Source organism: Mycteria americana, chromosome 1 (assembly GCF_035582795.1).
Source record: "Mycteria americana isolate JAX WOST 10 ecotype Jacksonville Zoo and Gardens chromosome 1, USCA_MyAme_1.0, whole genome shotgun sequence".
NCBI lineage: Eukaryota > Metazoa > Chordata > Aves > Ciconiiformes > Ciconiidae > Mycteria > Mycteria americana.
The window spans coordinates 105,130,786-105,150,660 of NC_134365.1; the positions used below are offsets into that span (position 1 = coordinate 105,130,786).

Below are 19,875 nucleotides of genomic sequence, written 5' to 3' on the forward strand. Positions count from 1 at the left end.
CTGGGACTCCCGGTGTTGTGCAAAATCGAGGAGCATATTCCCCCTTCTGGCTCCCAGTGTCATGGGGAGATGCGTTTGTGTGTGTAATTCCCGGTGTGCCTCCCACTGAAGGAGCAGAGAGTGAAGGTGGCAGGCAGGGACAGCGCAGGGCTGTTAGCTGGATTTCTCCTTGAGGATATGCACAGAACATCTACTCTATTTACTACTGTATACATGAATAACATTGATATATGAAGTCCCGCTGAGGGCTGATTTTTGCTTAACTAACCTACCTCTCCCATGTCCTGACCTGCCACTCTTACCAGTGTAGAGAGGGTTTGCTTTTGCTTAATCAGAAGCTCAGAACCCCCAAATTATCTGTAATGTCTTGAGCACATAATTATATTGAGCTAATCACTGTGATACCTGGGCACTTTCACCTTACTGTGCTCTCAGTCAGGCGCAGTCCCTGAACCAGCTTTGGTGGGGATACAGTTCTGCTGAAGCTTTCATTTTCTGGAGCAGGTTTGGGCAGGGAAATGGTGGGGGGAAGGGGAAGTGTTGGCTAACGCCTATCTGTCAGAAATAATACTGGGAGGAAAAGTGCTTGTGATCAGCTCTCACACGAGTATCACACCCCCTAATCAGGTAAGATGAGATGGCTGCCTTGTGAGCTGCATCTGGGTCATGCGAAGGAGCAGCGACCCACACCTTTGCTATTTCACCTGCAACCCTTGCGCTCCTGCCTTTGAGCTTGCCTGGTTTCACAAGTAAGCAGAAATGGGCTTACTCACGAGGTAGATGAAAAGACTTCTAAGAAATATGTGGGTGCTATGGTAGATAGCGTTGTACTTCACTAAACAGAGCCCTTCCCTTTGACTCAGCCCGTGCTTCGGCGATCCAGCCTTTACAGGCAGGCTTTTTTCTTTGGGCTAAATTATGAAAACCGTGAAGGATTTCTCAAGGTTCCAGTTAAATTGCAGTTTTTGCCATTCCAATCTGCTGTTCCATCTCTGCAGGCAAAAACAACTGCATTTTCCCTGCCACTCCTTCTGTGCTGTGAAATAGCTGTCATGCTCTACCCCAGAGTTAGCTGCATTGTTGCGGGGGAAGAAATGTTTTTTCTGTCCATGCACGAAAGTGAATAGATAAATCTCTCGAGATTAAGAGGCAGTTATTTTGTCCTAAAGAGTGGGAAGTGGATGGAGGAAACAGAGAGGAGTCTACAGTGAGCTACAGCTTAAGAATCAGTGCAAGATATTTATTCCTTGCAGAGGCAAAAGACAGCAGTCCCACAATTTTTCTACTCCTAGGTCAGGAACACAGGAGTGACACCACAGTAACTCACTTCTTCCCTCTTGAGAGATGGCTGTAAAGGCAGAGGTTTTAACTTATTGTATTTAATAAGGAGGTGAGAGACAATAAAGCAACAAAATGATACTTCTGCCCACAGCATAGCAGAAAGGGGAAAGAGGTTAGACAAAAGTCCAAATGCCAAGTCTGAAAAGTGGAAATCAGGAGTGTACTGGTTACAAAGCACTTACTCCACAGAGCTGGCCCTGAACACGATGGATGTGCTCTCTCTTTGGTTACCTACAGCCAACATCTCTCCCATTAAAGTTTTCTGCCATGCAAAAGAGCTCTGCTCTTTGCATTGCAATGCAGAACTGCGGGGACTAGGAAGGAGGAAACCAAAGTAGTCTTGGCTCAGGGGCAAGATAGCCCTGCAGGGTTTAGCTCTTCGGGACCTGGTTTATATACTTTAAATGTCCATCAGTAATTTGCAGGGCCTTGCTCGAAAGAATGCTTGTGCTGGAGCACTCACCCGGACGGGGAAGCAAGCGATGCACAGGAAGGGCTCCTTGGGCCTCGAGACCTATTCTCTGGATAAGGAGGTAGTTAAAGAGTAGGGAGTGGAAAAACCTGGGAATGCTGATAAGGCAGCTACTTGCTTTTCCACTGCTCTATAAACTTTTGTAAAGGTGCAATAAAGGTGTTAGCCACATTGCCCACGGCAAAAGGGCCGGGTTCTTGTTTGCACTGAGGCTGACTGGAGGCCTGTGCACGTTTCTGCTACCCGTGCTTTGCACTCGAGGGCAGAATAGCTGATCTGCAGCCCCAGGATGATAATGAAGAGCTAGGAGGAGGGTTTCAGTGGGGTATGTGCTTTTCCTTCTCTTCTGGAGAGCACCTCCTCCGTTCTTTGTTAAGTTGGAAAGAAGAAAGCATGGAGGGCCAAAAAAAGGAGGTGAGCAAGCAGCTCTGTAGCAAAAGTTCCTAAGTAAAGGAAAAATCCTCTCTCGCAGTCTGGTGAGAATAACACACGGTGCTCTAGTTACTGGGGGCACGGGTGAAGGGAGCTAGTGAGGATGCCAGAAAAAGAGTGCGGCAGGCGTCATTGCATGGTGGTGATCTACTTTTAAGTGATACCAGAAAAACCTATTAAATATATAACCTCAGCACCCAGAAAAATGTGTTAAGAGGTTTATTCATGTAGGAAAAGCTTCATCTTATAAATATAGATAAGGGCTTCTTTTTTTTCCTTCTTCTTTTGGATTTCCTATGCAGAAAACATTTGGACTGTAATTTCCTTTCTGGGAAGCTCTACCAAGTTATGCTGCTTTCTGTCTGGCAGGACTGCGAGGTCCATGCTGCAAATGGGATAGCTCAGTGTCATGAGTCCTTCCTAACACGTATCCCACTACATCCTGTTCCAAGCCCCATCCTGCAAAACTTGATGCATGTGCTGCCCGGCAAGAGGGCTGGTGGTTTCATCGAGCAGATGTAGGACGGCTGTGTGCTGAAGGCAAAGGATAGCTGCTGTTCTTTTCAGGATGTACCTGCTGCAGGGCTGCTGCTGACGGACCTGCGAGAGAGGGAAAGATACACAAAATATGGAGCCATGCATCCCACTCTTGTAGTTTTTCCTTCTCTCTCTCAACATAGGCACTTTCATTTCAGGCCCTGCAGAGCACCTCAGGTGGAAATGCTGTTGTGGAGATTAAGTAAACCTACTACCCTTCACGTTGCCACCTTCCTTCCTCAACAACTCTCTTGCCTCTTTGAGAAGGTAGAACAGGACCTGTCTCAGCTCCCCCGCCTCATCTACCAACAAAAATCCAACCACTCCCTTTATGCTGAACACAAGTCAATCTGTGTCTCATCTTTACATCCATCTTCTTTAGTCCAAGAAGTTTCTTTATGGATGGCTGTCAAAAGCTCAAGCTCAGCAAAGCTAACACCAGCCCGTTCTTGACCACAGTCCTCCCTACTGATGCCTTTCATGGTCTCCCCACACCACACCACATGGCCTGCACTCAGGGCCACCATGCACCTGGTTCTTCCACCCTGGCTGCCTTGCTGTCTTCCCATCCACACAACCTTGTCTTGTATCACGTTGCTGATGTGCAGTCTTCCCTAGTCATCTGCACGCTGAAACGCTTATCCAGACTCGACATCTCATAATGGCCAGCGCCTTTTCCTCCGGCCTTGACAGGGGAGCTCTGAAGACACCCCTCAGAACGATGCTGGACTGGGTCATCCCCCTTGTGCTTGGCTTTTTGGCTCTCCCTCGTTTGCCTTGACTTCCCACCCCTTCACAGCTCTTCAGCTGTTCCTGGGCTGCCCTTTTCCAAATAACTTGGGAGGCATGGAGGCCTGTGCCAGCCTTCCCTTTGCAGTTCTTCACGCAACCATTGTTGGGTTGTACCTGTACGACCATTCTTGCCAGGGAGGAGACCTCTGTGGACATCCACAATACTCTGTTGTCATCCCTTTTCACATCTCCTCTCAGTTCGTGTCATGTGTGTCTGCAAACAAGTAAACTAAATAACTGCAAATGTAGACACTCTTGTGGCTTAATCACGATGACTAACGTTGCCTCATGGCTTCTTACTGCTCCTCTATCCGCATCCATCTGCTGTTGCTTTGCTTACCAATCGATAACTGTGAACCAGGGCATTTCCTCTTCCCTTCTCTGCCCCACCTGCACAGGGGCCCCGGTCCATGCCTGTTGCTCCTAGGAACTATGACAGCTTCCAAAATCACCCCATTCCCCAGAAACAGGGCGACTCATGTCCTGCTGGTACAAGGAAGCTTACTCTTATGAATGTTAAGGACCATCCCATCCCTGTGAATTGTGAAATAACATGATGACACCATGCTTATGTTATAACGCCGTTGTATTTGACTGCTGAGGTGAAAGTGGAGCTAGCTTATAACCAGGTTGCAAAACTCCTGCCTTGCTCCTTCTCCGGCGCTGCCGCTGGCCTGCGACACACGTGCAAAAATCCCATCTCGCTGTATTGCTAACAGAGTGCTTTGGGGATTTTTTTCTCATTGTTTTTTTGTCTCGGGAGTATGACGATATCAAATCTGGTCTTTCTTGGCTTTCTCGAGACCTCTCAGGTGAGGTCTGTCTCTGCGTCCGTGCAGCCTGGTCCAAGTGCTAGTGCAGGTACTGGCCGCTCTTCCTCTTCTGGCAGGGGTGCTTGCCAGAAAATTCATGAAACACTGCAGCGAGCATTACTTTTTCCTACTGGGGTGGAAACCAAGGCAAAGAGGGGTGCAGTAGCTAGACGATTATCCTAAAGCAAGCCAGGAGAAAAGCCGAGGTTAGAGCGCAGGGGTCGGGCCGACCTCGTCCCTGCTGCTGGGGCCGGCTGCTGCCATTCCTGTTGTCCCCCCTGGGCTGGGGGCTGGCGCTGGCGAACAGGCAGCAGATGACACTCCTTCCTCGGCTCGGGCTGCCTCTCGCAGCGTTAGCTCCAGCCTGAAACGCGTGTCTGCAGAGGAATTCAAACAGCACTCGAAAGAAAACAAAGCAGAGCAAACGGCTCTTCTCAAACAGCAGCTGGTGAACTCCACTGGCTGGAGCCATAAGCCTTTTTAGGGCAAGTGACGGTTCCCCCTCTCCCCTGGGGAAGAAGGCTCTGCTACAGCTTATCTGTCAAGGGAGGTTAGCAAGGGAATCTGGCATATGTTTTACTGGAGCAACGTTTCAGATTCTCGGTTTGCAGCCCTGCTCTAAATCACATTTCCACGTGGGCAGGATGATCTGGATGGCTCCAGCGCTGCAGACAAAAACCTGTCCGCGCTGGCTGGCCAGGGTGATTTGGCTGATAGCAAGCCAAAGCTGGCATCCCTTGGGTGTTTGTGAGGGGGCCACGACCGGCTCCTGCCTTGGGGGAACCCGTGACCTCAGTTCTCTCCTGCTCTGTCCCTTTGAGCTGTCTTTTCCATCGGGGTAAAGTGGGAGTAAGATAATATCCCTAGGATTTGGTAACCGTCTGTATCAGGGCCAGCTTTAGTCACAGCAGTTGCTTTCAGGCACCAAATTGCTGAGGACAGCAAATCAGTCTGGCAATAAGCATCCTGTAAACCTGTTGCCTCTTCTCCCAGCTTCGCCCTGCGCCCGCCTCGTCTCCAGCGACGCGGCCGCTGCCGGGGCAGGAGGCAGAGCGTGGCGAGGGCAGCAGCAGAAGGCTGCCTGGGCTCCCTCCGCCCCATGGCCAGGGCCTCTGTGAAGAAGTGACAGGGTGTGTGGGGGGTATGACACCAAACAAGCTTTCAGACACGGGAAGTTATTTTTTCCTTATTCTTGAGCAGCAAATATCACATCGCCTGTGTGGTGGAGGAGCTCTTCCCAGCACGCAAGCGAATGGCATTGGGAAGTGAAGAATCGGCACAAAACCGTGCTGGCTGTTGACGTTTCATGGGCACGTTGCCGGCAGGCTCAGCCGAGAGGGCTGAGGAAGCCCTGGAGCAGGATGACCCCTTCGCCTCCCCCAGGCATGATGCCTCTGGGGGTGCAAGATATTGTCAGATGGGCAAGATGGAAAGCGGTGAACCAAGGTCCCCCCTGCTCCATACTGAAACCAGTGGCTTTGTCCCCAGCGCAGTTTCTCATTTGCACAGAATTTAAGGGGGTGATGGTAAAGAGGAAGGGGAGAGAGGTATTCCTGTTTCCCTGGAAAGGGCTTTTGACTCCATTTTGTTCTGGGGGTGTAGGTTTGCTTTTCCATCTGCAGGCCTGCCTGCTCTGTTGTTGTAAGGGCAGCACATGGATGCTTGGGCAAGCTCCTACCTATAGCTCACGGCAAGGAGAAGGGGCAGTGTCTGCTCTGCCAGTGCACTAATTTAAAATACCTGGCTGCAGCGCTAATGCACAAAACCTGTTGCCTCCCTCGGGAGACTCTGGGAGCCGAAAACTTGGAGGCGATGAGTCATTTGCAGAGTAGTAGAGAAGCCATTCATTGCTTGCTTGTGTTGCAGGCAGGTAGCTGGCTGCCTGTGTTGTGTGCTTTCAGTTCGGGTTGGAAGCAAGATAGCAAAGCCTGCTGTGTTTGGGAACGGTAACCCCATGGAGGTGTGCTCCTTGGAGTGGGAGATGAAATGCTGAGGGAGAAAGAGAACAAGCTGGTGGAGGGGATGAACGGGGGAGCAAGTCTCGTAATTTAACATTCAGGAACCTTGGTAGAAGGTGAGACTCCTGGGCTTTCATTCCTGCTGTCATGAATATTTCAGAGTTTATATAATGATTCTTAAATGTAAAACGCAAAACAATCCTGGGAGTAAGGGCATGGCATCCTGGACTTCTCCCTCCTAGATGAGTCCCAAATCATTTGGTTATTACATAAAGGTGACCAACGCCCACAGCAAAATGCAAGCAGAATTGCTGCTGTCTTCCAGTATCAGCTGCTATCTTGCTGTCAGGCCAATACTGAGAGAGGTTTGAATTGGCTTCAATCACAGAAATTAAGGCGTGGACTCTGAAACCTAATGATTACATATTTCTTCCAGAGTAACAATCAAAGTGCTTATCATAGCTAACTGGATGAAAGAAATGTTTTAAGATAAATGACAGCAGCTGAGAGACTGCTTTTTTTTTTGTACAGTTGCCCAGGACTGGTTAGAAAGAATTTAGACACACCCAAAGAATCTCACATTGTTAGATCGGGCCAGGAAATAGATTTTCTTTCCTCAAAATGATTCTGTGGAAAAGTGTGAAGTGCAACCAGGAGCTGAAAGTCTTGTGCGGTGGGCGGTTAAAAGTGTACTGGCAAAGGTGATTTTTTTTTTTCTTTTTCCTGCTGAAACACCCATTTTTTTGCTGGTTGCCATTGAAAAAGGTTGATAATGGAAATGTCCATTTGCCCATTTTTCTATGTCACTTTTCTGGGAGAAAGACAACAAAGATAGACTGCTGCTCCATCAGTAATCATGAGGCTTGGAGTCAAGCTTTTACTCACTTGCATTATTCTGGCACATGCTCAAAGCATGGGGAGGTCTGAATTAACCAGCAGAACATCACAAAACTGGGGCTTGAGCTTGGTTTTGGTAGGTAGGATTAGAAAGCGGAAAAACAATGTGTTCATTCCTGCGTGTACTTCAGACAGAGCCTACAGAAGCTTGGAAGGTCCCAGCAGCAGCTGCAGGTCTGGCTGGCCGCAGAGCAGAGCCTACAGCAGCTTGCTGAGGAGTACCTGGGGCCTTGCCTGTGTCATCCCTGCTTAATGAGCCCAGTCCTCTTGGCACCAAAGGGCACTCTGCCCCTGTAATTTGTGCGTGCCCACGTCAGGACCAAGACACTTTACCACTGGTGGTATAGAAGAACAGTCTATGGACTGCTTTCTGCCTGCTCTTAGCAGATGAATGATGCAACAGCCGAACTCCACAAAACACAGCGTTTGAGAAGTAAGTTGGAAACAAATGAAGCTTTGCATTATTCTAGCTCTTTGCTCTCGCAGATCCTGAAGTGTGCACCAAGTTGCATTGCTGCTCCAGCTGTGTCCGGAGGGGACACACAGGAGGACTTCTGCAGCTTTCTAGCAGGGGTTTGAAGCCATAGCTGACCGTCAGCCCAGCCCTGCAGCACCAGCCCTCTCCCCTGCACTGGCTTTGCCCAACCCGGGAGCAGAGCCGGCAGGGGTATTGGAGAAGGTGGGAGCACTGTGGTTATCTAGTCAGGCAGCTGCCTCGCCTCTGGCCTTCTTCATCTTCAGGAAACATCTTTTGCTCTGCACATACTGCAAAGCTGGAAGCTGCTGCATGTTTCTCAGTGAGATGTTTCCCTAATGTCATTTCCCAAGCTGGTAGTATAATGTTTTTCCTCGCAGATAGATCATAACCTCAGGTGGAGCGCAACTTCAGACATAGAGACGTTTGTGAAAAAAATTGGCATACTCTTCTGTCAAGCAACAGTTAAAAGAAAATCTGCAAAGGGATTAGCTGCCATACACTCTGGGGCTTGCTGACAGATGTCCTGAAAATCTGGAAATGTGTCGATCTATCTTTAAACAGGGTTTTTTTTGTTCTCCCTCCTTCTCCGTCTCCTCATCCCTCTGCCCAGGGCACACAAATGGGAATTCCTTCACATCCACGGGGCTGCCTGTGAACTGCCTTGGTGCCACCCGCGGACTGGCATACTGGTCCTGGGGTGCAATCTAGGCTGAGCTAGACCCAAAACCTCACTCGAGTTACAGATGCCAGCTTCCCTGCAATGGCAGCACTGCTGCTTTGTGCCAGAGCAGTTCGATTTTCTCTCGGTTCCAACTGCAACCTCTCAGCTCATTTTAAAGGAGCTTAAATGTTGGCCATTAAATATAAATATCTTCTTTTTCCTCTGGGTGAAGCTGATGTTCAAAACTTTGCAGTGTAAATAAGGTCTGGAGAAAATGTTTTAGGCAATGTTTCAGTCAAACTAAATGGTTCTGGCCATTCCTCCATGCTTTAGCCCCGAGCTCTAGGTGCATCTCCTCTCCCTTTCACAATGCGGCAGAGGAGCTTTGACCTGATTGTGACCTTCCCCCAAGCACATCTTGGAGTAGCCAGAAGACCCCGACTTCTGTGCGTTGTGTTGCTTGATCTTGGGCGAATCACATGGGACAAGTTTTTTTTAAAGCGCTTTCTGTTTCTGGATGGTTTGATTTCCGATTGCTCAATTTGAAACACTCAGGTGGCCTCTGAGAGGAGGGAGATGCGGATGCACACCCCCTCTCTGAGCCATACAGCCTGTTAAACTGTCCTCCAGCTCTGGCCGGAGTCGCTGCTCCCAGGGAGGGAGCCACTCCTGCAACTGCAGTTAAAAAATCTCCCCCTCCTCTTTTTCCCCGTATCTAGTTTCCTCCCGTACAGGAAGGAGATCCCTCCTCCTGACTTGCGGAGGAGTCAGGAGTCTCCTGCCTTGCTGAAAACAAGACAGGGACCTCCTTTGCTTGGTTGAGCCCAGTCCCCTTTTTGCTGTACTCTGTTACCATTAGCCATGCAGGTTACCCCCTGCTCCAAAATCTAAAGGCTGCAAGTCTGTCCTGGGCCTTGTTCCCTCCCCCGCCTGCTGACCAGAGGAGCGGGGTAAATACCCACTGGGTCTAGTACTTGGGGGCGTGCGGTGTTTTGTCCTGAAGAAGGACCGGCATTCTTATTCCGTAATGTAAATATGTTGCATTTCTGCCAAACTCCTTTTCTCTGAGGGCCGGACAATAGTCTAACTTCAGTCTTCATCTGTGGGTCACGGGAAGCGTATCGGGCAAGCAGCGTGCTTGGAGTCTGGATGTTGACGTCGCTTTGCTTCCCTAGGGCAAAGGATGCAGCTCCCAGTCACAGCTGTTGTATTACAGCAGCCTCTGGCAGCCCAGAGGTTTGGGAGACATCTACGCCGACGGCCCTCGGCCACACAGCAGCCGCCCAGTCTCGCCCCTTGCCCAGGCTGCAGGCACCCGTGGGTTGTGCTTCTCCTGCTAGAAAAGGCAGGGCTGATGGGAAGCGCCTGCGACTTGGTATGAGCACGGAGCAGCTCAGCAAATGGCAGCACGCGGGATCGTTTCCCCTTCACCCCGAGACCGTGCTGCCGGTGTCCAGCCTCTAACCCTGCCCGCCAAGCCGAACAACGGGGAAGCAAGCCCGAGCAGACTGCCGGCAGTGACTGAGCAACAAGAAAGACGGCGGTGTGGGTTGCGACCTAATGTGTATATCATCAGCATCGCTTGAGTCACACCCGTCTGCCTCCAGCTATTACAGCGATCCCATTGCCAAAGAGCAACCGCATGGCCCGACCAAAATGATGTGGCTGCTGCTAAGGATGGTGCTCCTGAATGACTCAGTTGTGCTGGGAGTACAAGGCAGCCCAGATCTGTCTTCCTGGAAAGCTGCTTCGCAGTAACCTTGTGCTTGAAATGGTTTTGTCTTTGAGGTGACTGTGGTGTTTGTTCCCACTCAGCCGCGTGAACAAACCACGCGGACGGACGTCCGCAGGGAGTCAGAGCCCCACCACGGGAGCTCGAAACGCTGGAGCCAAGCCTGCGGGAGGGCTGGCTGCCTCCCTAGGTTTGAGAAAGCCCTAGCCTCAGTTTCCCCACCGATGCAGGAGCGAGGCCAATGTTTTCCTCAAAAGGCCAGAGACTGTTTGTGAAGTCCCCTGAAGAAGGGCGCTCTCGTGAACGCCAACCTATTTTTATTATTGGGGTCAGGGAGGAGAACACGCGCAAAGGTGATGAAGCTTTTGAAACACAGGTTCCCATTAATAGTCTTTAGCACACACAGTTCTTATTATAATCTAATTTGACTGGAATTGGATTAATCTTATAATGCTATAATGTCATTTCCATGGTCTTTTTATATTTTTATTGTTACCATGCATTAATGCAATACCCTGCAAGAGCTCTGAGAAGAGGATGTGAATGTTTAGAGAATCTCTCATAACATTTTTGCAGGGTATTTTTATGCTCCTGCTAGGCTCGTACGCTGTAAAGTCACACAGTGCCTGGAAATAGCAAGAACGCACCCAAATTCATCTTGAATTATCTCGCGACAGGCTCCACTGGCAAAAGCAACGTATTCAGAGCCAAGAAAACAGAGGTCTGCTCCCGGCTTGTCCCTGACCTGCGCCGGGAGCTCACCTGTGTCATGCCAGTGTTTTCCTCCCCGTCTCTTCAGCTGGAGATGGAAATAATTTGTCCATATAGGAACGTAGTGGGTCCGTGGTCTATATCCCTTGCCATCTAGAAAAGCTTTGTTCTGCCACCAAGCTTTAATGCTTCCTTTTTATTAAGTTTATCCTGAAAAAATGCTTTTTCCTGCTTGTGCCCTGTATGTCTGTCCTGGTTTCAGCTGAGACAGAGTTAATTTTCTTTATAGTGGCTGGTATGGGGCTATGTTTTGGATTTGTGCTGAAGACAGTGTTGATAATACAGAGATGTTTTAGTTGTTGCTGCACTAGTCAAGGACTTTTCAGCTTCCCGTGCTCTGCCAGGTGCAGAAGAAGCTGGGAGGGGACACAGCCAGGATAGCTAATCCAAACTGACCAAAGGGCTATTCCATACCATATGACGCCATGCTCAGTATATAAAGCTGGGGAAGAAGAAGGAAGGGGGGACATTTGGAGTGATGGCGTTTGTCTTCCCAAGTAACCATTACGCGTGATGGAGCCCTGCTTTCCTGGAGATGGCTGAACACCTGCCTGCCCATGGGAAGTAGTGAATGAATTCCTTGCTTTGCTTTGCTTGCGTGCGTGGCTTTTGCTTTACCTATTAAACTGTTTTTATCTCAACCCTCAAGTTTTCTTACTTTTGCTCTTCCGATTCTCTCCCCCACCCCACTGAGGGGGAGGGAGCGAGCAGCTGCGTGGTGCTCAGTTGCCGGCTGGGGCTAAACCACGACAATGTCTTAATTTGCCTTTTTTTTTCTTTTGCTAGCATTAGAGTAAACAATCTTTACCCTGCATCCATTTCAAGATGCTGGAAGTTTACTTCAAAGTAGCCCCATAGCGCTTGCTCCAAATACTCATGGGCTTGTCCGTGAGGACTTGTAATAGCAGACTGCACGTGAAAAACATTGAGCAAGTTGAGTGATATTACACTCGATGACGTTCCAGCCCTCAAATCACCTAAGAGAAAAGGCAAATAGACTGGTATTTTCTATCAACTCTTATCATCACCTCTGTTCCTTTTCCAAGTCTCACTTGAAGGCAGTCTTGATGTAATTAAAGCTTAAGGGCCAAAGCGTGAGTTTCATTTTCAGTGCAAATACAACACTAACCCTTTCCCTCCCTCACGTCTCCGGTTATTCTGTTCTTTGGCTCCTCTGTTCAGAGAGCATGACAAAGCTGCAAATTAAACCTCCCACTCTGAAAATGGCACAGCTTAACATTATTAGCCTGCAGAAACAGAATTTGCTGGGTCACCAGGAGCTGGCTACCAACGCATCTGCCACGACAGCCATGGTGGGAAGCGAGTCCATATGGTAATACAGACAGCTTCTGACTTCTGCTGGGTACAGCTTCTAAGGACTTGGCATCTTTTATTAGACGGCTTGGGATTGTGCTGGTTTCTGCCTTTCTGTGGCACAGAAGGGTTGGGTTCCTGCATTTGCATCTCCAAGACTTCCTTGGGGACTCTGTGTGCAGGCAGAAGGGTCTCCTGCAAAGGGTCCTTGCAGGGTCGGAGCACTAGGAGGGTACCCCACTCTGCTATTGCTGTCACTCCTGGCCTCTTCTCTTATTTTTGTGAGCAAACAAGCACCTGGGGGTTTTAAGGACATTTGAACATCTGCGCCCTTGAGAAGGGCTTTCTCATTCATCTTTTATTTACAAACAATGTAAACCCCAGTCCCCAGTGTTGCCATATTTATGCATTTCAGTGTTTCCTGGATGTACGTTTGATGCACTTCTGGCCTTGACACGTTGTAGTGCCGATTGCCTGGGCAGCATCCCAAGTGCAGCAGCGCCTGCACATGGGGAGGGCTCACATCTGGCAACCTGGCGTTAATACCGGCCCTGGATTCGGGTCTCGGTAGCAGCGCATGGCAGCGGGACGGTCACGAGTTGGTCGAAACTTGGAACGCCCGGCTGTTATTTTTGGTTCGCATGGGAACAAAAGGCAGCGTTTATGCCATTTCCCAGGAAGCCGGGTTTCCGAGGAGCGCCCGAGGACTCTCCTTCTCCCTTAAAACAAAGGAACCCGCTTCATCCCTGCGCTCTTTGACGACCCCGGCCTCGCAGCCCCACGCCCCCCCTTCCAAAAGCCGGGCTCCGCGGCGCCCTCCCCGACGCGCGTCCCCGCAGCGCCCACACGCCGGGGGCGCCCCCGGCCCCTGCCCGGCTCCGCGGCCGCGCAGCGCGCCCTGCCCGCCGCCCGGCAGCCGCCGCCTCCCTCGCCCGCCGCCGGGGGTGGGGGTGGGGGCGGCGGCGGGGCGGGCCGGGCCGGGCCGGGCCGGGCCGGGGCGGGGCGGGGCGGGCCGGAGGAGGAGTTTGGCGGCGCGGAGGAAGCGCCGGGCACCCCGCGGCAGCGGCGGCGGCAGCGCCGAGCGGGCGGGCGGGCGGGCAGGTGAGGGCGGCGCGGGCCGGGGCACGCCGGGGGCGCGGCGCCCCGCTTATATTTATAACTTTTGGGCGTGGGGTCTTTTTGCCGTTGCTTCGTGCCCCCCCCTTGCCCGCATTTTTGCTCCCGCGCCGTGGACGAGGGGGTTTCTCCCTTGCCGCCTGTCTCTCCCCCAGGAGCCGGCGGCGCAGAGCGGCGGCGGGGAGCGGAGCGGAGCGGCGGGGAGGGGAGGGGAGGCGCGGCGGCCGCCCCGCTGCGGGGGCGATGCCCCCGCCTGCCTTGGCGCCTCCCCGTGCCGGCCCCGCCGCCTTCCCTTTGTGCCGCCGGGCCCGGCGCGACGCCTGCCCCGGGAGCCGGCGCACCGCGGCGCCCCGCGGCGGGAGGTAAGGGCGGCCGCCGCCCCGCGCCCCGGCAGCCATGCGGACCCTGCGGCCGCAGCTGGCCTCCCTGCTCCTCCTCGGTAAGTGCCGGTCGCCGGCGGGACGGGACGGGACGGGACGGGGGTCCCCCGGGCGGGGCGGGGCGGGGCGGGACCCCCGGCGGGTGCCCTCCCTCGCAGGGCTTCCGGGAGGGTCACCCCTGCCGAAAGCACCCAGCGCCTCCCCCCAGGAGTTGTCACTGCCCGCGCTGTCCCTGCGGGCGGAGGGAGGAGAGGGAAAAATAGATATATCTCTCTGTAAAAAATAACTCGGGGTTTCGTCTCCACCTGCAGTGCCTCGGTGACCGTCCTCGCCGAGCCCCGGGGCGCGGCGCGGGGTCCGGAGCGGGCGTAGGAGCGGAGGGGACGGGACGGGCACCTCCTCCGCGCCGGGCTCCGGCATCAGCTTGGGACGGCGAGCGGCCGGCCAGGGGCTGCTCCGTGCTGGGCTCGGGGGACGGCTCGGAGGCGAATCGCGAGGGTAGGGAGTTACGGGTCGGTGTTGAGCTTGCACAATGACGGCAGAGAAAATGCCTGGGGAAAGGTAGGCTGCAGAAACGAAGTCGTCTTCTTGGCTCTGGAAGAGTACGTTGAAACGTGGAGGGAAGGCAGTCCCTGCTCTCGTAAAATGCAATTTGATTGCTTTGTGCTGTCTCTCCAAACTCCTCCTGTAGTCCCTTGTTCTCTTCCTGCCTGCGTTTTGTACCCTGCGAACCGTTAAACGTGTGGTTTTGTCCCATCCCACAAGTGCCTGCCCAGGGGCTGACTGCGTGCAGCTCTCTAAAGTCCTTCGGGATCCCGTCGCTGGGTGAGAGATGCTGTAGCAATGCAAGATCCCTTCCTATAAATTTGGGAAAAGCAGAATACGAGACAATTAAAATGCCTCTTACGTTTTTTGCAGCAGCCCATGTGCCTGGCTTAGTACTGATGAGTTGATAGGAGCGTTTGTGGAAAATACGGCACGCCACCCTCACGCTGCTTTCTGCCTGTGTATGTACAGAGCAACCTTGGAGTTGTTTTGATTTGCCTTTTCATTGGTAAGATTTTCTGCTGGCATTAACGCTATTGAGGGAAGAAGCAGCAAGGCTGTGACAATTTTACTGTCTTGAGAATTGTCACATACCTGCTCTGCCAATTTGAAACAGCATCTTTACTTGAATTGCAGTCGTGCCTCCATGTCTCTAATTTGTGTGTGCATGTGGTTTTTCATGCTCTCTGTCTGTCTTTAGGAAAGAGAAAGGGAGATGACTCTTTGAAATGGCTTTGGAGAGGGTTCAAACTTCCCTTAACCAGTAGCTTTCTTCCTTGGGTTCCCTGAAAAAAAAACATCTTAAAGCTAAGTTTATCCAGGGTGACTTTGGTCCGCAACTACAGGCAGTCTGTCGTAGCCTGCAAGATGGGTGTAGATGAATGGCAATTGCTTGCTGCCGTGGCTTCGCACACTCGGTCTCTCCGGTTGAAGAACAATAACACCATTCTGGATTAAGTCTTCCTAATATGGAGCGAGCGAGCGGTCGGTTGCCTGCACGCCGCTCTGAAGCGCGCCCGGCTGATGCGGCGGCATAGCAGCAGAGGGCATCGTCTTGCCGAAGGCTTCCCGCAGCGGTACAGAAGTGGGACCCGCCAGGCCTGCACTGTACACCCCATGTCGGTGCTAACCCGGTGCCTGGCCGGCGGCCAAGGCCGCCCTGACTCTCTGCTTGCAGGAATTGGCTTTCTGGGTTTGTGCTAAAACTGGCTCTAACATGCCTTCGCCCTCCCCGGGGGGATGATCTGCGAGGTGTCTTCCATCGCCTGGAGAATCGGTTGCTTTTCGGTGGTCCCCAAATCCCATGGACGTATCTAGTTCGTAAAATCATTGTGCTGGCCTCCTTGCGTTAAATGTGAGGCTGTTTTTAACCGTAGAAAGCGTACCACGTGTATGCCTGGAGTTAGTTTTCTTTTGGTGTTTTTCACCTGAATTTCTTTAGACAGTTGATCTGCATTTGCCCAGCTGCTGGTTTTACAAAACTGGGGATGCGCGACTGTGCCTCAAAGCCTTGAGTTGCACAAAAGTGCTTTAAGTTGCTGTTTGTAAAACTGAGACGTCATTTGACTTAGTGGGGAAGAGGCTAGGGTAAAAAGCCTTATTTCATAACATAAATCTGACTGGCTAGAGAAAGACTTTTGCTTTCTGAACAAGTAATGTTAATGCTAGAATATATGGATAAGGTACTATGGGTTGAGTATGCAGAAAAAGAAATGCAAGTCAATTTTTTCCTTATCCTTTTGCAAACTCATTAGAATTGCTGACGGAGTAATCGTGGTTATGGAAAGGGCTGGTGGATGATTTGATGTAACGTACCAAGCATTAACTAGCTACCAGAATCAGAGTAACTGCAAAACCAGGGTTTGAAAACCCACATCTGGCATGTGGGTGTACATTTGTAGATCTCTGCTGTTTTTTCCCCTCTTGCTGCAGTGTTTGTTACAGGGTTCTTTAAACAAGTGGCACTTCATCACAGCAAGTACAAAATGGGAAAATAGAGCAAGTGCTGTAAATAATCCTCATGCAGCGATGAGACCATTAATACTTGTGCCAGCCAGTGCTAATCCTATGTGTAGTTGCAAGATTTACCTTCTTATTTGCAGGGATGCAAAGTCTGATACTCCTCATATTTATAGTGTAATATATAGGAAACACAACGGGCTGCTGGGGAATGCTGAATTCATTCATGCCAGTGACTGGTTTATGAATAGTTCTGCTTTTGAGTCTCCTGCAGTCTCCAGAATACCACCTGTGAATGCAATTTACAGCTCTTTGTGTTCAAACATTGCATATGTATATACGTACATAGACTCATTACCCTCTTCCTCTCTCTATTCATGCATAGTAATTGGTGATTTATTTGCGATTCCTAGAGGGGAGTAGAGCCTGCGTAAGGTCTTGAAATTGCAGCTCACTTGTAAATGGCATGTTGGAGTGAAATAACGATGCAGAGGCGACTCTTGGAGGAAGAAGGGATGATCTTGAAGGCCTGTCTCCCGGAAGGGAAGGGGTGCTGGCTGGGGAGAAGCAGTGTGCCGTTGACTGCCGCTCAAGTGCTCTGCTATCGCACCCTCCTGGGCTTCTGCTGCCTGCCCGGGCGCAGGGGTTGGAGGGGGCAGTGGCTGAAACGCAAGCCTAGATGTGCTAGAGCTGAAGGCTGCTTGGCTGGAGGGGGACAGACGGAGAAAACTGCAGAGTGGGTGTTTGCACACACAGGGTTTCGGGTTGTTTTTGTTTACCGAAGCTAGCGGCCCGGGAGTGTTGCTGGCGCCTCATCTGCTCCTCGATGCATTGTTAGCAACGGTGGCCAAGATCGTGCTTTCTCCATCTGCGTCTGCCCGAAGTGCTCCGCCGCGAGCTTCGTTTTGCACGCTGATTGAGCTGCCATCACCCCTATGTTTGCTGCCTTTAGACCGTGGTGTGCGGTGCCAGACCCGGACCGATCCCGTGTGTGCTGGGGTGGGTGGGCTGTGGCTCTGCTTCTTTTGGGGAACATGTCGGATGGGGGCTCTGCAGGTGGCCCTGGCTGTTGCCTCATTTCTGCATGTGGTTCAGCCGGCTCTCTGGGTTGCCAGAGTGTGGCGGGAGGCTGCCGCGGCTGTCGGTGCCAGGCTGGCAGGCTCCCCTCTTGCACGTCCCCAGATGTAATTCTTCACGGGGAGACTCCCTCCCTGCAGTCTTGGCCAGACTGCCTGACATCCTGAGGCTCCTGCAAATCCTGTTTATTTCCACAGGAGGTTTTGGTTTTTGCAAATTGTCGTCTTTTAGTTGACCTTCCGTCAAGTTAGCTGTCTTTATTAAAGGAGTTTTTATTGTAAATCGAATGTGTACTTGGAACACTTTTACCAGGCCCATTATATAAGGTGAAAGGCAGAATAAACAGCCCTGCAGACCCACGGGGAGCGGGGTGGGAGAGAGAGGGTCACAGGGAGCTTGGGAAGGAGAGCATCGCTTCTGTGTCGGGAGGCTTATTGAATTTTTTTGGACCAGGAAGCTGCTTTTTTTATGTTATTTTAAAATTCGTCCTTTTGGTGTATCTTGGCTTCTTTCTTACCCCTACAAAATCAGTCATGGATTCAGCCATTGTTCTAAAGGTTATACAGTCTAGTGTGAAGCCAGAGGTGTTTTAGTTGCTTTAACTCTGACGAATCAGTGTTACAACCTGAAAGAGTGCTCCTCGCTGTCTGATAGTTAGCAATCTGCAGACCCTGCCCAGAAGCTTACAGCACCAGGAAAATTGCCTGAAAGGAAGGGGGAAGCTTTTCAAGCACAATTGGGTTTTCTTCTTGTTGCTAGGGATCTTCTGCTCGTGATTTGACGTTGCCTGCTGGTATCAAGGGCGTTTAGGCCCTCCAGCCAGCGTCTGGAAAACTGCAGTATTGTGATTTGCCTCTGGCTTTTAAGTTGCTAAATACTCCTTAATGATAACCTGCTAAATTGGTTGCGACTCCATTTTTATATTGGCATCTCTTTCCTAGTCATATAAAATCCTCTTAAGGAATAGTTCTCTGGTTAAAAGTTAGGAGACGTTTAGCGTCTGTTTCTTATCAGCTATGGAGAGACTAAATCAGAGCCTTTCTCGACAAAGTGGGGTTTGATCAAATTGCAAGGCAAAGAAATTGGGTCTGCAGCTGCCTTTGGTGGATCTAGGATGTCTGCGGGCATATATGTCATTTCCAGCTGTAACCTGTTGCTCACCCTGTCTCCATCAGCGTACTAAGAACAAGTTTCTAATGATGTATGTTAGTAAGCTTTTTGTCGTTAGGAGGTTTAATTAGCAAATGGCAATGAGACAAGAGGAAATCTTGTCTTTCTAGCTGCTGCTAAAGTCACATTTCAATAAGTAATTGAATGTGAGCACAAAACCAAACCATCTCGGCTAAGTGATGGGAAGCTTTTCTCGAAAAGGGAGAGGCTTTGACGCTCAGGACTTGTGCTATTGCTGCACGGTTACTTGCACAAACGCTAAAAAGCAGCGCTGCTCCTGAAAGGAGTTGTTCTAGGCTGGTTTCTGCCTGGTGTGGGGAGGGGAGGGTGCAGGCCAGGGTGCTCACGTGAGGAACTGGTTCGAGGGACTTGCTTGGATTGAAAAGTAACTCGGCAAAACCAGTAAATACATAGAGGGACTGGGGAGCTTGTCTGACTTCAAAGGAGATCTGTTTTTCACATGGTCCTGCAGATGTTTATGGGGGCCCAAGGCAAGGGGGGTACTGCGGAGGCAGTGGCTAAAGGGCATGCTGGATTCATTTGGCTGGGTTACCCCAGTTTGCTGTTCATGCACCAGGGCCTCGGTACCATGGGTCCAGGGTGTGCGACCAGTTGCTCAGCCCTGCCAAATGGGTGAGGAGTCCGGTGTTTGACCACAGCCACTCTTAACTGTTACCGGCTCCTGACAGAGGCTGCCTGCTGCCCCGCATAGTGTTTAATCTGCAGTTTCTTGTTAAAGCCACTGCCTGTACCCTCCTATGGCTCCTCCTTTCTGATTTTACTCTGCTGGTGGTGGTTCCTTGGTGTCTCCAGGTCCATTTCCCATTTTTTGTTGTGCCATGGTCCACAGGGAAGGAAGAGGTGGCCCACTGTTAAGTGGAGGAGTGGGGAAAAGATGAGCCAAGGGAAAGCACTAGGAGGAGAAGGAAGGTGAAGAACCCAACTGATAAGAAAGATAGATAAGAACGGGCTCTGGAGGATGGATCCTACCAAATGCTGGGCCTTCCACCACACCCATAGCTTTTACACTATCAAAGACTCCTGAGTGCAAAAGAAACAGAGATAGTGAGGATCCATCCGTATTTGTCCTCTTGTTCCTGAACAGTGTACTTACCACCCCTCTTGGCTGACTTCTCATTTCCTACCAAGCTATTGATTCCATTCGGGACTTGAAAAATCATCTAGCGCTTCTCCTGTCTCTTCTGATCTTGGAAGCTGTAAGACTTTGCCAGTCAGGAAGGGCTGAGGCTGCTGCTGAAGTGCAGGAATAAGGAGATTGCTGTGTAGTTTCTGGCAACAAAGTTGGCCCCATCGGGATAGTAGAATCCATCCGAATCCAGAGCATATGTCACAAAGCAACTGCATGGCCATTAGCACTGTCGAGCGTTACTCTAATGCCGGTTGTTTGGTTTGGTGTTCTGGGTTTTGCT

The 19,875-nt window shown here is 51.1% G+C and overlaps 1 protein-coding gene across 2 annotated transcripts in view; it reads left to right on the forward strand.

Annotated features, from left to right (window-relative positions):
- Positions 1–13,296: 13,296 nt before the first annotated feature.
- The window catches only part of IGSF3 (immunoglobulin superfamily member 3), a 102,056-nt gene continuing 95,477 nt past the window's right edge, over positions 13,297–19,875 (forward strand). Inside the window, exon 1 of one of the 2 annotated variants that reach the window (XM_075516129.1) lies at positions 13,297–13,752. In XM_075516129.1, coding sequence (XP_075372244.1) covers positions 13,710–13,752 — 43 coding nt within the window. In that variant the 5' untranslated portion in view covers positions 13,297–13,709. The remainder of the gene's footprint in view (positions 13,753–19,875) is intronic. The other variant, XM_075516120.1, reaches the window with a different exon arrangement.